Source organism: Microtus oregoni, unplaced genomic scaffold (assembly GCF_018167655.1).
Source record: "Microtus oregoni isolate MIOR12 unplaced genomic scaffold, Mior012 000069F_ref0000032, whole genome shotgun sequence".
Classification (NCBI taxonomy): domain Eukaryota; kingdom Metazoa; phylum Chordata; class Mammalia; order Rodentia; family Cricetidae; genus Microtus; species Microtus oregoni.
The window spans coordinates 8240769-8259635 of record NW_024543976.1 but is presented as its reverse complement, the minus strand read 5'-3'; the positions used below and the strand labels follow the sequence as shown (position 1 = coordinate 8259635).

Here is an 18867-nt window from a genome sequence, read left to right as displayed (position 1 = left end):
AGGAAGATATAAAGAGGCATTTCACACACACAACCTAGACTTCCTATCCATTTCACAACTCTGTAATCCACTATTTAATTGTTCTCCCAGTTCTGGGGGGCCAAATCCAGGGTCTTGTAAATGTGAGGTTTTGTACTAGCTGTGTTCTTGACATCAGATCTCAGAGCACAGAGCACAGTGCTTCAGTCCTTCCCTCCATCCATTCAGACTGGGGCATCATTAGCCTACATTACAGATGAGCAAACTGTTGCTTTAAACGCTGCACAGGGTGCACAGGGGAATAACTCAGTAGAGTAAGATCATGTACTGCTCTTCAAGAGGACCCCAGTGGTTCTTAACACCTATGTCAGGCAGTTCACAAGCCCCTATAACTCCAGCTCCAGGGGAGCTGATGGCTCTTTTGGTTCCTCAGGTACCTGCACCCACTTGCACAAATACACACACACACACACACACACACTTAAAAGTAAAAAAAAAAAAATCTTAAAAAAAAAATTGTTCCTTCCTAACATGAAAGCCCCCAATACTCCGCTAAAGGTCAACTTTGTGTGTGTGAAACCTAAAGCAATAGGCAAGTCACTTAGGAAATAAGTGATTATTCTAGAAGAGCACATAGCCAGTTTCTAGAGAACAAGATAAGGAAAAGCATGAAGAAGTAATGCCACGTTAGAGACAACAGAAGTCTCATGCCCACATTCAGGACCCCAGGTAACATTTTTCCCAACATTATCCTGTTTCTTAAGCACCGTCTTCCTGTAAGCCAAGCTCATGTCTTGACTCCTAAGGAAAATTCCTAAAGATGGGCACAGAGTCCCAAGCACACAGGGCTTGGGAAAGGATGCGTTTCTATGCAAGTCCCACACATTCAAGATGACTGCACAGAAAGCAAAGAGGAAAGAGCAGCCTTACCAATAATGGCATTGTTTCCTCCAAGCTCTAACAAGCTTTTCCCTTTAAAAGAAAACAGACACAATTATTTCCTGTTCCAGTACTCAGTGCACACTGGCTCACATTAGAGCCATTCTAGTTATTTTTTCATTTACTTTCTGATTATTCAAGCAGCTTAACAATGATATTAATGACAATCACAACATTGTACAACAGTTACATACAAGAATGTGCTCTTGAGAAATACACGGAAAATGGATATTAGGTGCACACACTGTGTGCGTGTGAGCCCATGCATGTGCGTGTTTCTAGGGAGAGTAAATGACAAAGCGTTATGCACATAGCTGTTGCTGCTGTCCACGTTGGTCAGGGAAGCTTCCCTGAGCAGTGACTGCACTGAACTCATAACTGGTCAAAGTACTGAGAATCAGCTGAACGCCCACCATGAATGGGATGGGACATCGCTATCACGCCCTCCAAAGTAGTAGGGGCCGGTGCCTTCCAGGCAGGATGTGGCTATGGCAAATTAGTGCAAAGGAGCTGTGTGATTACCCATATAAGATGGGGCCTGTCAACACTTGTCATGGAAAAGTGGACTCGTGGGGTCCCACTGCTGCCTGGGGACTTATATACAGTTAATGGTTGGTGGAGCAGGGAGAGATCAATTCTTCAGCAGTGTAGCAACCGGTAAGGCACCTGTGAGCCTATAAACAAACCCTCACCCCCGATCCTTTAAGCAATGAAATTCATTAGGGGCTGACAAGATGGCTCAGCAAATAAAGCCTGCAGCCTGAGTTCAATCCCCAAGACCTACATGAATGGCATGAATCGACTCCTGCAAATTGACCTCTTACCTCCACATGTGAGTGTCTGTGTGTGTGTGTGTGTGTGTGTGTGTCTGTCTGTCTGTCTGTGCATGCATTTTTAGTTAAGTTTGAGGTTTAGAATAAGACAAGGAAAAATTTCATACTAATTCAAGTGGCTATCTACTTGTCCGAGCACTACCTGTCAAAAGAGACTGCTCCTACCCATTGAAATTGTCTGGCAATTGTGTCAAGAAGAGGATAAGACACCCATGAGCAATAAATGTACGGGCTCTTGGTTCTATCCCATTGCTCTATGACTTCTAGTTGTACAATCAGGAAGTATGAGCTCTCCATCACTAATATTTTTCAAAATTGCTTCAGATATCCAGCATTCTTCACATTGCCATAGGAATTTTGGCATCAATTTGTCGCTTGACACAAAACAGACAGCTGATGTTGATATTAACTACACTGAGCCCAGAGATCACTTGAAAAGAACTGCTATCTTAATAAGCCTAAACACCAGGAAAAGTGAAAATGGGATGGCTTTATTTAGGTCTTAATGTCTTTCATTAGCTACTCTCACAAAGACTAACACTACTTTAGATTTATGTGTGTTTTATTTTTTTATGTCACCATAGTGGAATTGTTTTCTGAATTTCATTTTTAAGTCACTCATAGTTGCTACACTGAAAAATAATTTTTTTTAATATTTATTTATTTATTATGGATACAATATTCTGTTTGCATATATGCCTGCTAGAAGAGGACACCAGACCTCATTACAGATGGTTGTGAGCCACCATGTGGTTGCTGGGAATTGAACTCGGGTCCTTTGGAAGAGCATGCGATGCTCTTAACCGCTGAGCCATCTCTCCAGCCCTGAAAAATAATTTTTTAAACAACCTTATTGACCTTATTCTTTATTTTGTTGAGCCTTTTGTTTGGTTTGCTGTTTTTCAGTTTCTTGGGTTTTTGGAAAGCAGGGCCACAATATAGTACTGGCTGGCCTAGAACTCACTATAAAGACGGGGCTGGCCTTGAATTCACAGAGGTCCACCTGCCTCTGCCTCCCAAGTGCTGGGATTAAAGGCGTGCACCACCAGGTCCAGCAATGACCTGCAGATATCATATACTGATTCAAACCCTCATCACAAAGCCTACACTCACCAAACCTCTCCTGCACCGTGAGGGCCACCTGCTTCCCAACCTGAGTGCTCCCGGTGAAGGACAGCAGGTTCACACGTGAATCCTTGGCCATTGCTGTGCTGCAAGGGAACACAGAGAGTCACCCAGGCAAAAAAACACCTAGAAATGATGGCACCCAGCAGTACCAGCAAGAAGCATGACATGAGCCCTTGGCAAGACAGACAAGGTTACAAGGAAGTCTATCCCAAGGCATGAGGTAAGGAAACAAACTGTTCACAAGTAGCAGCACGGGGAAAGCAAGTCGACCTGCTCTGTGAGCTATGACAGCCCTTAAAGGAACCTCCTTAGATCATGAAGAGAGTTCTTCCTGTACTGAGAGGGAGCAGAGACAACGTGTTCCTTGTGCCTTCTTAATGAGCACCAGGCGCTTTCAGGCTCCTGATCTGCAATACGACCCCTTTAAGAATAGCCAGACCTGGGGCTGGGGTGCTGGCTCAGCAGTTAAAAAAGACCAGTTACTCTTCCAGAGGACCCAGGTTCAATTTCCAGAACCCACATGGTAGCTCACCACCATCCATACATAACTCTAGTTCTGGAAGACCCAACTCTCTTTTGGCTTCTACAGGCACCAGGCACACATGTGGTACTCATGCAGGCTTTATTTAAAAGAAAAGGACTGGATCTATAACACAAGCCTGTAATCCCAGCGACTTGGGAGCTTGAGGTAGGAAGAGCACATGCTGAAGGCTTGCCTGTGCTAGAGTGAGTTCAAAGCCATCCTGAGCTACTTAGTAAGGGACTGCCTTGAAGTCAAATTGCTCACAATTAACTCCAGGACCCAGATAACACACATTTCTCTTGGGGCTGGGGGTGTAGCTTGCGTCCTAGCACTCAGAAGGCAACCACACAAAACTGGATGCGGCGGTCTATACCTATAATCCCGGAAGTTGAGGTGAAGTCAAGAGGATCAAAGCTCAAGTCATGTCCGCTACCCTGAGTTCTCCAAAATCAGTACCTCCTTTGAACCCCCTTTTCTCTCCCAACTAAAATTTCCCCAAAAAATATACAATTTTTAAACAATTAAAAACTGCTCTGGGATTTCCAGTTGGTTCTCAGGAACACAGCTCCAATACTACCGACTGAAACGTCACCGTTCAGTTGTCTGTGCTTCCGTTCAACGTGAGCAACGCAGGGTAGCCCTGCTCCGGCCTGCACACTGGACAGACTGAGCAAATTACTCAGGTACAACTCGCCAGGTTCAGCCCACAGGCGTGAGCGCCTGCATGCCAGGTGGCTGTGCTTAGCCAGATCCTACGTATGCTGCTGAGCAATGCCAAGGCCAACAGAAGGACAGGATATCCAGACTGCAAGAACAGAGTAGGCCAAAGAATACAAAACTCATGTTCCGGTGACATTTAAAAACACTTCAGTGGCTACTATGGGGGTAGGGAGGTAGGAGATAGGTTTTCTATCATTCTCATCCATATGAACAAAGAAGTAAGAACCTAACATCTAGAGCAGCACGGTGATAGCCTTGACTCGTAGGAAACCTCCCTGGTCAAAGGGGAAGCTGGTTTAAAAAAAAAAATAGTGACCCCAGCTTTCCTGATGATTCAGAACAGTATTAGTCAACTCCAGATTCAAGAGGCTGTGTGTGACCTTATGCTAAGCAAAAGACTCATAAAGATAGTGTTAAGAAAAAAAAGAGCTGATATTATATGATTCCATTTATACAAAATGGCACCAAAAGAAAAATTCAAGACAAAAAGTACATCAGTGACTGTCAGAAACTTGGGGAAGGCAGTGGGAAGTGAATGTGGACAATACCCTGGAATAAGATAGCAAAAGTTGCACAACAATGAATGTTCTCCAAGCCACTCAGCAGGGGCTGAGGGTACAACTCAGTGGGACACACAGAGTACACACACAGAGTTCCTGGGATCCCACCCCAAGACCAACACAAAACTAACAAAAACCCACCATACGATACAGTTTCAAAGAGATGGCTTTACAGCATATGAATCTTGTGGCAGTTAAAAAACAACAACAACAACAACAAAAAAAAAACCCAGTCCTTTTTTTTCTAGATAGGGTCTCAAACTTGTTGTGTAGCTGAGGATGACTTTGAACTCTTGATCTTCCTGCCTCCACCTCCAGAATTCTGAGATTACAGGCATGTGCCACCATACCTGGCATACTAAATGCTAGGAACTGAATCCTGAGTTTCCTGAATGCTAGACTAACACTCTACCCTCCCTCCCACCTCCGTATCTTCCTGGGCTATATATCCCCTGTCTCCTATTACAATCAGCTAAGGAAATGCCACTAGGCTAATTCCTCAGGCATGGAGAGCAATGTCACAGCTTTGTTTCATAGTTCTCTGGATAACTCATGTATCAGAAAATTATTATCTGTCAAAAATATAAGTGCTAACAATCAGTAGGTCAAGAACTAAAACACAAGTATTTCTCAGGAAGGTTATTCACTAAAGAGCATAGCAGGTCTACATGATTAATACACAGCAGGTCTACAGGATTAACACACAGCAGGTCTACAGTATTAACACACAGCAGGTCTACAGTATTAACACACAGCAGGTCTACAGTATTAACACACAGCAGGTCTACAGGATTAACACACAGCAGGTCTACAGGATTAACACACAGCAGGTCTACAGGATTAACACACAGCAGGTCTACAGGATTAACACACAGCAGGTCTACAGGATTAACACACAGCAGGTCTACAGGATTAACACACAGCAGGTCTACAGGATTAACACACAGCAGGTCTACAGGATTAACACACAGCAGGTCTACAGTATTAACACACAGCAGGTCTACAGTATTAACCACACAGCAGGTCTACAGTATTAACCACACAGCAGGTCTACAGTATTAACACACAGCAGGTCTACAGTATTAACACACAGCAGGTCTACAGTATTAACACACAGCAGGTCTACAGGATTAACACACAGCAGGTCTACAGGATTAACACACAGCAGGTCTACAGGATTAACACACAGCAGGTCTACAGGATTAACACACAGCAGGTCTACAGTATTAACACACAGCAGGTCTACAGTATTAACACACAGCAGGTCTACAGGATTAACACACAGCAGGTCTACAGTATTAACACACAGCAAGTCTACAGTATTAACACACAGCAGGTCTACAGGATTAACACACAGCAGGTCTACAGGATTAACACACAGCAGGTCTACAGGATTAACACACAGCAGGTCTACAGGATTAACACACAGCAGGTCTACAGGATTAACACACAGCAGGTCTACAGGATTAACACACAGCAGGTCTACAGGATTAACACACAGCAGGTCTACAGTATTAACCACACAGCAGGTCTACAGTATTAACACACAGCAGGTCTACAGTATTAACACACAGCAGGTCTACAGTATTAACCACACAGCAGGTCTACAGTATTAACACACAGCAGGTCTACAGGATTAACACACAGCAGGTCTACAGGATTAACACACAGCAGGTCTACAGTATTAACACACAGCAGGTCTACAGTATTAACACACAGCAGGTCTACAGGATTAACACACAGCAGGTCTACAGGATTAACACACAGCAGGTCTACAGTATTAACACACAGCAGGTCTACAGTATTAACACACAGCAGGTCTACAGTATTAACACACAGCAGGTCTACAGTATTAACACACAGCAGGTCTACAGTATTAACACACAGCAGGTCTACAGTATTAACACACAGCAGGTCTACAGTATTAACCACACAGCAGGTCTACAGTATTAACACACAGCAGGTCTACAGTATTAACACACAGCAGGTCTACAGTATTAACACACAGCAGGTCTACAGGATTAACACACAGCAGGTCTACAGGATTAACACACAGCAGATCTGCAGTATTAACACACAGCAGGTCTACAGGATTAACACACAGCAGGTCTACAGTATTAACACACAGCAGGTCTACAGTATTAACACACAGCAGGTCTACAGTATTAACACACAGCAGGTCTACAGTATTAACACACAGCAGGTCTACAGGATTAACACACAGCAGGTCTACAGGATTAACACACAGCAGGTCTACAGGATTAACACACAGCAGGTCTACAGTATTAACACACAGCAGGTCTACAGTATTAACACACAGCAGGTCTACAGGATTAACACACAGCAGGTCTACAGTATTAACACACAGCAGGTCTACAGTATTAACACACAGCAGGTCTACAGGATTAACACACAGCAGGTCTACAGGATTAACACACAGCAGGTCTACAGGATTAACACACAGCAGGTCTACAGTATTAACCACACAGCAAGTCTACAGTATTAACACACAGCAGGTCTACAGTATTAACCACACAGCAAGTCTACAGTATTAACCACACAGCAGGTCTAAGTATTAACACACAGCAGGTCTACAGGATTAACACACAGCAGGTCTACAGGATTAACACACAGCAGGTCTACAGTATTACCCGCCCACAGAAGGTTCCTCGCCTCTTTAGCCACACTGGGTTTGGTTATTATGGTGGAAGACTCCCAGCAATCAACCCAGGGTCCTTCAACAGAAGGATGCTCTTCAACCATTCACCTACCCAATATCTGCTCCACCACAAGTCAGGGAACAAATGGCACCAGGGAGCTGGTTGTCCTCCAAAACCTTGGCAATGATCCTAGGAAGGAAACGACAGAGACTGCTCAGCCAACCATTTCACTCGGAACATTTTTATAAACGAGAGAAATCCCTCTCACGTAACCTCCCTTCCCAACTTGCCCTCTGACTCTTCAAACACTCGACCTGGGGTTTCCTCACAGATTATAGATAAGGTTTGCAAACACAGTGGAAGTTTGGGTTTAAAACAGAGTGCTAAAGGAAAACATATACAGAATATGAATAGGAACTGGAAAGCAATGAGTGGTTAAAACATATTTTCATCAAATATGCCCAACTACGAAGACACATCTGAGTCAATATGGCAGACTGGAGGCTGGAGTGTTGTCGACGTGGAAGTACAGGGATGAAGCCTTGCTTTTCTTCTTTTGTCCCTAACCACCAGGTCGGCCTGATCTACAGAGTAAGTTATAGGACACAAGGGTTGTTAAAGACAGAGCAAAGAAAAATCCTATCTTGAAAAAACAAAACAAAAAAAACAAAGCAAAACAAACAAACAAAAAGCAGTGCTCATCAATCATCTTTGCAAAATTCTGTCATGCCCAGGAAAAAGAAAGCTACACATACTTACTTTGTGACGGCTATGCTAACAAGAGAAGTTGTTGGCGCTCCTTTCCTAGAGACATTTTTAAAGAGAGAGCGAGAGAAAGAAAATTAACTTGAGGAGAGGCAAATACCTTTCATTACAAAGAAAAACAAAGTTACGGAGAAAAGGTTCTGTCCAATTAGACAACAAATAACTCTAGTAACTGAAGTGGAAACCTATCCTTTAGGTGGTGTCTCTGGGCACAATGGATAAGGAAACTTATCCATTCATGAACATCAACCCACACCAAGTAATGCTGAGCCCACCTGCTGCAGGACCGTCGGAGCTGCCAGCTAGCTACACAACCCTGTACGGTTCTTACTTAGGACTGTCAATTTGAGTGGACTAAGGAAGCATTGCCTGGGCAGTGCTGAAATACCCAGCATGGAAACCACACACGCTTAGAAACGTGCTTCCAGAGGTCACCAACTGAAGGGGGAAGAGCCACCCCAAGCATGGGGAGCAGCGCCCTATAGCTGGGCTCCAGGACAGAATAAAAGGGAGAAAGCCAGGGCTGGAGAGATGGCTCAGAGGTTAAGAGCACTGGCTGCACTTCCAGAGGTCCTGAGTTCAATTCCCAGCAACTACATAGTGGCTCATAACCATCTGTACTGAGATCTGGCGCCCTCCTCTAGCGTGTGGGCATACATTGAGACAGAATGTTGTATACATAATAAAAACAAAACAAAACAAACAAACAAAAAACCAAAAAAATATATGTAAGCATAAAAAAAGGAAGAAACTTAAAAAAAAAAAAAAAAAGGAGAAAGCCAGATGAATACTAGGCTTCTCCTTTCTGTTTCCTGACTGCCCGGATGTGAGCACCTCTGTGTGACAGACTGTACCCCGCCCTCCACCTGTGATCCAAAAGAACCCTTCCCCTGTAAGTTGCCTCTTATCAAGCAGTTGGTCTCAGCAAGGAGAAATCTCAAAACAGAAACCATTGGTTCCCTCAGCAAGATGGTACCAAATCGTTACGCCTTCAAACTACACTTTGTTTTATAGAGAGATTGAGAATATTCTATTGAAGGCGTATTTAACACTAATAAATTTGGCTGGGCACACTGCTGCATGCCTGTAGTCTCTGCACTCGGGAGGCTGAGGCAGTAAGATTGCCTGGGTAACATAGTGAGATCTTATCTCAAAAAAAAAAATCAATTTAGAAAAATCCTGGACAAGGTAGCTTATGCCTGTAATCCCAGCACTTAGAAGACAGAGGAAAGAGTGCAAAGTCTTCCTCCAATAAATAAATAAATCATCTGAACTGGAAGCTGAGCCATTAACATATGGAGCCTAACTCCAGGTGTATTTCGTATCAGAACGTATCAGGTACGAATCCTGCGCTGAGAGGGAGAACAGCAGGGAGGGAAGAGGACACTACTATATCCAAACACGTCACTGATGGTAAAATACAAATTGAAAATGAAGACAATCAGCACGTGTGACTTCATGTATTAGTTGAGAATGTTTGGGAAACACTTTTAACACATCTAAATCCCTTTGAGCAGAGCAGAGCGATCACAACTGCTATAAATTCATCCTCTTCTTTCCATGAGACAGGAGAACGAGCCCAGCTTACCAAACGCAGACGTTTCCTGTGATCAGCGCGATGGCGTTGTTCCAGCCAAACACGGCCACGGGGAAATTGAAGGCAGTGATGATCCCCACCAGGCCTAACGGGTTCCACTGCTCGATGAGAGCGTGGCCAGGTCCTGAGATGTGTAAATATTCATAAATGTTAATAGAATAAAATCCTAAACCATGCCTCTGCAGGTCAGACGTGCATGTACCAGACCAGAAGATTCCTGCTGCTTCCTTGGATCACCTCACACAGCCAAAGGGTATGAATATATCACTTAATAAAAAACAGAACTGTTGATTACTATACCACGTCAGCGAATTTAATAATGTTCATTATACCTCATACCTCAGGAGCCACAGAGGTAAGGGCATTATGGGTCCCATTTGGAAGTTAGGGACAAGTCAGTGAGGCAGTGGGAAGTTCCCCCAGGAGATGTGAACCCAAAGGGTAAGATATAAGCAGAGCTCAGAACACGTGATTCTCAGATCTGGATCCATGTTCTTTATGTTGTCTCTTGACCTCTCCAACGTGAACAAGGAAGGTCGTGTTATAGGCTCGTGCTGGATTACAAAAATGTTATATTCGCTGCAAGGAAATTAAAAGCACAAATAGAAATGTTATATTTTGGCAGAATACGTGGCTCATTTGGTAGACTGCTTGCCTAGCATGTGCAAAGCCCTGGGCTGGATCCCCAGCATAGCATACACTGGGTGTGGTGGCTCTTGCCTGTCATCCCAGAACTCAGGAGGTGGAGGCAGAACGATCAGTTCTAAGTTTTTCTCAGTTACATGGTAAGTTCTAGCCCAGCCCAGAATACATGAGACACCGTATTAAAAAAAAAAAAAAAAAAATCAAAACTCAAATTGCAATTGTCAGTTTTAAAGCTAATCCCACAAAAGTTTATTTTCACCAATAGCTGGTTGGACCAAGAAATGCTGACTGGTTAAAATTACACACTGCTACATGGTAGGAAAGTGGCCCTTCCTGTCATCATTCACACTGGAAGCAGGCTTGGGGACCTCCCAGCATAGCACCTCACACTGAGGCCATCCTGCAGGCCAGCACCCCAACTCCTGCTTGGCAAGGCTAGCCTTCACTCCAGCTCTCCCTTCTTCATCCTACTGCCATCAATCCCTCACTTGGAGGCTTCTACAGTCGGCACAGATGCTGCAGCTATTCAGGGTAAAGTCCAAACTCCTCCCAACAGGGATCCTTCCTTGCACCGTGTCCTCCAGCTGTGCCGAAGTAAGGCAGTCCCCACGTCCATGTTCCTCCATCCTTGACTTTCCACAACCCCCTTCCCCACCTGAAGTATTCGACCCCGTAGCTCCATCTCCTTCAAGGCCTTAGGCTAACTTCCCTGAGAGGCCTTTTTAAATAGCATCCCCCAGGCTGGGGTAGAAGTCCACTACGTGCATATGGTGCTATCCTCCACTCGCTCTATTACAGCTACCAATTCCCTGACACCGCCCTCAACTCTAAAACCTAAGGATTTGGTGCGCGGGTCTGTGTGCACACACACGTGGAGGCCAGAGGGCAACAAACTCAGTTCTCTCCTTCCACTCCGGGGGGCCTGGGAATGGAACCGAAGTTGTCAGGCGTCCCGTCAAGCCATCTCGCCCGATCTCACTGGTCTGCGGACATTTTGAAGCTCTGTACCACAACTCCAAACACTTGGTTCAGCGACTCCCGGCTTACTTTCAGAAGGCAAGACGGGTCCCCCGATCATCCTTGACAAGCCAGCCGCGTAATCACAAATGTCCACATACTCCTGAACTTCTCCTATGCCTTCCACTAAGATCTTCCCCATCTCCAAAGACACCTAAAAATATAGAAATCCAAGTAGAATTTCTCCAGTAGAATCTGTATTTAAAATATGAAGCTGAGGACAAATAAAACATTATTTTATGTAAACAAGAAACTAAGGAAAACTGTTTTCTGGTGTTTTTTATCTTTCTACTTCTTTATTTACTTGCTTTTGTCTTATTTTTAATACAATTTGTCTATTTAATTCTTTGGGAATTTCAACCATGCATAATGGATTTATTTCAATGATTTTTAAACCACATACTTTTTTCACTTTTCTCTAAAACAATGGATCTCAAAACTTGTTTTTCTTAGAAATCACAACCTTAGGACACACATACAATGTTGATCCTTTTAAATCTGATTCAGTCTAGTGGGGAAAGGAAGCCCACAGAACTCCAGCAGTTAGGCGTCTGAGGCAGAGGGATGGATCACGTGAGCCAAGGTGAGACAACACAGCAAAAACCTCAGCTTCAAACAAAACAAAATGGACATATGAAAACTATGAGAGCCTGTTCTCTACTCAAGAGATCACGAATAGACTCGAAAGAATTCCTTACCAGCTTTCCCAGCACCCGGATCTTCTCCCGCAAGGCATCGCCAATCTTCCGCACTATTTCTCCTCGCTTTGGGGCAGGAATCTAAGAAAAGAGTGGAATTTTGGTGTCAAAGTAGACGTCTGTGTGTAGCACACTGTCAGATGTGCGCCAGATGTGCGCCGCAGAAGAACAGACTGCAGCTTCGTCGTGAGAGGCTTTCGTTAGAGCTACGTCGGCACTGTGATACGGCTAAACATCCTTGGAGTGAATCTCTTCTTGGGAGGCACAGAAGAAAAGGCAACAAACAATTGTCCACTGCTGATGGTCTAAAGACAATTACTGAAAGCGAAAATGACAAGACTAGATGCAGGGGCAATCTAAGCGCAGACTCTGCTGAATCCTGAAGGATGGAAAGAGTTGGCCTGAGATACAGAAGGAATCATGAAGGATAAAGGGCTGGTGGGAAAGGCCAGGGCCTCTGTAGCTAGAGATGTCACTAAGAGCTTGGGTGTGTCTATCTAGAGTAATACAAGCATGTTTGAGAACAGTTTATGTGCTTTCAGGGTCTGTTTCCCCAGACTGATTTTAAAGCCTTTATTTATTGGCGGTGGTGACGGAAACCTGTTTTCAGCGAAGGCACGGAGGCACACTCCTGTAACACCAGCACTCGGGAAGGCAGCAGTATCAGGGGCTCACGGCCAGCCTTGGCTCTATCAAGTTTGAGGCTACCCTAAGTTACGTTAAACCCCCTCTCTCAAAATAAATATATAAGCAAACAAACAAATAAATGAAGCAGCTTTTATAAATTACTTTTCCTTTGTATTTATACTTTTTTACTTCCTTTAAGGAAAAATATTCCCTTTGGAACTTCTAGGCTTAACTGGAATGAATGAAGCAATATTCTGTTGTGAGGTCAGCAAAGCCAAAAGGAGGACAGAGGGCAGCAGCGGGGCTCCGTGGGAGGGTCCTCGAGGGAGGCTGTGGACCGGACAGCCCGCTCTGATGTTTTCGTTGAGGCCCAGCCATCTCTAAGTCGCTGTCACACGACCGGAGCCCAAGAGGACTATTAGAACAAGCTGTCTCTACACTAAACTTTGAACTCAATTGCTTAACTCACATGCCAACAAACAGATCCCCCACTCATCCAATTCGCTCTCATCCGAGAGTGGCTGGCCTAACTTATCCAGCAACTCCACCTCGACTCAAAAACGCAAAAGCTGCTGAAGGAATGTTGAACGCAATCTGGCAGTGTGGAGCAAGATGCTGAAGTAATAAATGAGAACCTAAATTGGAAAAGGCAATAGAGCACAACATTTCAGAAAGATTACCAAGACAGCAACAGCAGCCACTGTAGCAAGGGGGACAGTCAGCAAAGGAGAGAGACAGGATGGCTCAGCAGCTAAAGACACTTGCTGCTCAAGTCTGGTGACCTGTGCTCGATCCCCAGAACCCACTAAGATGGCAGGAGGGAACCAACTCCACAAAACTGACCACTGACCTCCATATGCACATTATGGCACACACACATCACCACCACCATCACCATCAGCACCAAATAAAGTCTTTAAAATCAGTCTAGGAAAACAGACCCTGAAACCGCATAAACTGTTCTCAAACATGCTTGTATTACTCTAAATAGACACACATGAGCATAAAATATTTCTCATTAAAAGGAGAGTCTGATTCCAGCATTGGGAGACTGAGACCAGAAGATATTCCCTGGCCTCCATACAATATATCGCAGGGAAAAAAAAAAAAAAAAAGAAGACAAAGAAGAAAGAAGGGGAGAAAGGATGCCCTTGGCAACGTGAGTTTGATTTCCAAGGCCCATGTGAAGTCAAAGAGAAGTGATTCCACAAAAATGTCCTCTGACCACCACACGTCCTCCATAATACATGTGCCAACACACACGCATCATGTTCACAGACATACAAAAACAAGCACTTTTTAAAAGTATTCATTAAGTTTTTTGGCATACAAAGTGATCCTGAAATTGTGCACACGTCATGTAACGTGCACAGAAGAATCGCAGCAGTGGAGTAAACACATGAGAGCTGGGGGAGAAATACCCAACGGCAGCTCTGACAACATCTGTACTGGCAAGGTTGGAGTTAAGACTAATTTGATTTTCATACTGCATCATCCTTAAAACAAAAAGAGAAACCAAAACGCCAGGGAGCTGTTGAGATGACTAAGTGGGTAACGGCACCTGCCACCAAGCCTGAGGACGCAAGTTCAGGCTCCAACACATGGCATCATGGTGTACTGACGCTCGCCATGTGCCAGCTCCACCATGAACACCTGCAAACAATGCCTGATTAAACGATATGACCCTCATGACAACTCCTGAAGACAAACATCCCTCATCTCCCCTCTTCATGAACACACTCTGATGGAGGCAGAGGGCTGCCAGAAAACCCTAGTGACTCCTTCTCTCCCGATTCCCCCTCCACACCGACCTATAGTGGAGGCTCAGTGAGCCCCTCAGAGTTCTCACTTTGGCTCTTTGTTTTTTGGGTTTGTTTTTGTTTGCTTGTTTTGTTTTGTTTGAGACAGGGTTTCTCTGTGTAACAGTCCTGGCTGTCCTGGAACTCATTTTGTAGACCAGGCTGGCCTCGAACTGACAGAGATCCACTTGCCTCTGCCTCCCGCATGCTGGGATTAAAGGTGTGAGCGACCACCCATTGAGCAGCCGCACTTTGACTTTATTTTTTTTAACCCATGATGGATGGTGAGCAAAGACGAAGGAGGCAGATTCTGCCTCGTGGCCAATAGGAGCTCCTTAGCCCTGAGAAAACAGTGTGCCTGCTCTGGAGCCAGGCATGCTGTGAAGACATGTTGTCCCTGACCAGTCTGGGAGGAGAGGCAGCAGGCGCACAGAACAAAGAGCTCCCCTTCTTTTGCTCAATTACAAGTTTTGGGGGAGAATATTCCTGGCTCCGGTTTACGCCATAAGAGTTTTCATCGATTTTAAAGTTACCCATCCCTATAATCCCAAATGGGAAGAACACTATTTTGTGAATACCAGGGAGGAAATTAACACAGTCCCCAAGATCGCACATTTCAGCCCTGTCTCATGTTTATCTGTCTTTCATAATTACAGCAGGTGACCTGTTCGGCAGTGGGGACCAGGGACGCATCCTTACCTCTGCCCACATTTTCCATGCTTCCTTGGCTTCCTTTATAGTTTCTTCATAGTCTTCCGAACTGGCCTAAGAATTGGGGTGAGAGAAAAGGAATGAAGAAAGAGTGAGAATTCCCAGAAAGAGGCTGTGTCTGCAGATACTGATTAGAACTGCAGAGGGCCTTTAATCCCAGCACTCAGGAGGCAGAGCTCTGTGAGTTCGAGGCCATACTGGTCTACAGAGTGAGTTCTAAGACAGTCAAGCGTACACAGTGAAATCCTGTCTCAAAAAAAAAAAAAAAAAAAAGAACAGATGCAGAGGGGTTGGAATGCAGCCTAAGTACCTTACCCTGAGCTAGTTTCAGACCCCTGAATTCCTCGCTCACCTCAGTGTTTGTCGGATCATTTTGTGGCTAACCGATAAAAGATCTTCTGGAATCTATCAATTTAACAGACCACTAGTCCCAAAGGTAGAGAATGTCATCAGATAACAGACGGAGCCCCCATCTCGCTGTACCCACTATTGCCTTGACGTACAACTTTCATTTCCCTGCGACTATAAAACTCTAAGAGACAGCTTCCCTGAGGGAGCAACCTGGAGTAACCTGGCTGTGTTTCTCAGGGTGTGGTGGTTACTCAAATCTGGCTCCAGAAAAGGCTATATCCTATTCCCTTTGAGGTGAGAGTTGTGGGTTTCTGTTTTGTTTTGTTTTTGGTTTGGTTTTTCAAGACAGGGTTTCTCTGTGTAGCTTTAAAAGCTTGTCCTGGAACTCGCTCTGTAGACCAGGCTGGCCTTGAACTCACAGAGATCCGCCTGCCTCTGCCGGCCAAGTGATGGGATTAAAGGCATGTGCGCCACCACTGCCCAGCAACTGACCACAGTTACTTGCCTTCTAGAATATATATACATCTTTGCAAAAAAGAGTGGAAATTTCTCTCTCCCTAAGACTCAAGACGATAATGATTTCAACAGTCTACAATCCAGAAGGCTGGAGTTGTAGCTGGGGGCAAAACTCTTGACGAGCATAGCTGAAGCCCTGGGTTCAGTTCCCAGCTAGCTGGGGAAGGGGGGAGGGATATAGAAATATTAAATAAAACTAAAGCATATATAGAAACACCAGCTAAAATCTAATACAAGAAAAGACAGCACAATTGTGCTTTAAAGCCTCGTTTTTCAAATCAAAAGGTCTAGCCTCATCTGGATACAACATATGACCCATATTAGAAAGTTCAATCATGGGCTCCAGTCCAGATTTGAAAAAAATCAGAATCTTCATTCTTAAAAAAAGAAAGAGAACCTCTGGAATGAGTCAGAAGCAATACCCAAGGACACCAGGAATGCAGTTCAACTTGCCTAGCATGCACGAAGCTCTGGGTTCAAGCCCCAGCAAAAACCTAGCATGGTGCTGCACGCCTATTGCTAAGTCAAAAGTCAGCTAAAAGCAAGCTCTAGGCTAGGTATCTTATATTCAAACAAAAAGGAAAAAAAGCCTCTGTCTCATCCTCTCTGATGTACCTTTTCCAGCTAATACCACCAAGCCAGAGTGAGCAGACCCCCCAGAGAGGCTCACAATGGCAAGAAAGTACATGATTCCTCACTTCTGTACATCTGTGCTGATCTTAACCTTTGCCTCTAAAGACCTAGCACAGTTCCCTGTAACAGCCTGAGTTTCAGCAACTTACCTGTCGGATTCTTGCTATTGGCTCATTGTTAGCAGGACAATAGGTCGTAATTACCTTGAAGGAGACAAACAAAAAGATGACGACCATACATGGAAATTAGAACCATTCCCTAATTGAGGAGAAAACCAAATCGAAAAAGAAAAGCAAAATAGGAGCCTTTAGGGTAACTTCTGTTATGATTAACCCCTCTTCAGAGCAGTCTTGGGTTCCTTGTCTATGCATGGGGAACTTTCTGTAAAATCCACAAGCTGGTCATCTAAATACTAGGGTCAAGGCGCACAACACACTCACTTAGGGTAACCAGAAATTCAACTGACAGTTTAACTTACTGCTCTGCCCACTCTCTGGTCTGGAAACACACCGCCCAAGTCCAAACTACAAAAAAGCCTGGGTTGATGAAACTGGAGGTTTCCAAGTGGAAAGATAAGACTGAAGCGCATCTAAAAGGCTACATTTTATCAGCCATTAACGACTAAAGCCACAAAAGAAGCAGCTGAGGGCAAAGAGGTTTTTTGTTTGTTTGTTTGTTTGTTTATAAAGAGACAACAGAACGTAACCCCCAATTACACAACAATTAAAAATCACCTGGCTCTCCTACGGTCAACGGTAGCCTTGAAAAGAAGTTGTGTTTTCTGTACCAAAGCAGATTCTGGTACAGCTGAACGTCAGGTTTCTGAAAAAGCTTCCTTTCCTTCCTTTGAAACTACGCAACACCCTCCTAAGTTTTGGGCAACTATAACTTACCTGTCTACTGCATTCTAGAAAACGTTTTATTACCGTGACAAGTTTGGGCAATAAATATTGAAAATCAAGTCTTCAAGGTGAAAAAGATTCACAAGACTTTAGCCAGGTCGAGCTTGTAACAGAACCCAAATAAAACTGCCATACGGTTTTAAGCCCTGGGGTTTAGCCTTCCTGGAGGCTCCAAAACCTCCATCGATTCCTCGCGGCGCTAAAATCTAAAGTTCGCTTATTCTTGTCTTTGTGAGAAAACTTCTATTGTACGAATTTAAAACTTCCCACCCTGTCTATCCTCCCACAGTTCCAGTCAAGAGACGATGGTAATGGGGGCGCCCGCCTCCTGGCCTCCCAGGCAAATCCTTGGCTGCCACTTTCCGGGGCGCTCGCATACCTCTCCTCCGCCGCGCCAGTGTCCATTATACACGCCCGCGTTTTCCTCGCGGAGCCCCAGCTCTTGCAGCCAAGAATACTGGGGATGATTGATCAGCAGAGTGGACATGAGGGCGGTAGGCCTGCACGGAGGGCGGAAAAGCTTGCAACTCTTCACAGTCTGCTCGCACGCCGTGCGAGCCACACGCCACATACCGAGCTCAAAACGCCAGAAGCCCCCGCCGCAGGGGAGTCCCGGAAATATGGCCCCGCCCCCCGCCCGAGAGAGTCCGCAGGGCAGGCCCCGCCCCCTGCCCAGTCCACGGAGGACCTTCCTCTCCCACCCCCTTCCGCGAATGTCCACTGGGCAGACCCCTCTCCCGGGAGCCGATTGGGCAGCCTCGCTCCACCCCCGACCACACGCCGCCCCCCCCCCCGTTTGCCCCGGCGGGGGGGTCTTACTTATCTCACTCGCTGGAAAACAAGGTTGCCTCGGGGTCTGGGGTGGGGCAGATGTGGGGGCGGAGGCGGAGGTGGGGGACGGAGGTGGAGGACGGGGGCAGAGGTGGAGGACGGGGCGGAGGTGGGGGACGGGGGCGGAGGTGGGGGCGGGGAAACGCGCCTCCCGTTGGTTCTGAAGTCCAGTGGGTTAGAGAGGAGCTTTCAAACAATGATATGCTCATAGGCCATAGTGGTCAGGGTATTCCGGGCCTGCTTATTCCGTGGGTCTGGGCTGAGGCCTGAAAATCTCAGCCTTTCTAATCGGCTCTCAAGGAGCTGTATGTAGTATCACTGGTCTCTGTTGTAGCCCTGAGGGATTTTTCAGTGGTTTGAAGGTTTGAAGAGGGTCATTTTCACTGCCTTGGTGAATTACAAATGTTTCCTAATAAATGAAAAGTATTGCATG

At 45.3% G+C, this 18867-nt stretch overlaps 1 protein-coding gene across 1 annotated transcript in view; it reads right to left on the bottom strand.

The window, feature by feature from the left end:
- LOC121440676 (alpha-aminoadipic semialdehyde dehydrogenase) overlaps positions 1-18213 on the bottom strand; it is a 31146-nt gene extending 12933 nt beyond the window's left edge. Inside the window, exons 1-10 of the mRNA XM_041641473.1 lie at positions 17983-18213; positions 16851-16904; positions 15190-15255; positions 12065-12145; positions 11397-11520; positions 9696-9828; positions 8102-8146; positions 7454-7531; positions 2865-2962; positions 910-951 (exon numbers count right to left, since the gene is read on the bottom strand). Coding sequence (XP_041497407.1) covers positions 910-951; positions 2865-2962; positions 7454-7531; positions 8102-8146; positions 9696-9828; positions 11397-11520; positions 12065-12145; positions 15190-15255; positions 16851-16904; positions 17983-18174 — 913 coding nt within the window. The 5' untranslated portion in view covers positions 18175-18213. The remainder of the gene's footprint in view (positions 1-909; positions 952-2864; positions 2963-7453; positions 7532-8101; positions 8147-9695; positions 9829-11396; positions 11521-12064; positions 12146-15189; positions 15256-16850; positions 16905-17982) is intronic.
- Positions 18214-18867: the final 654 nt, after the last annotated feature.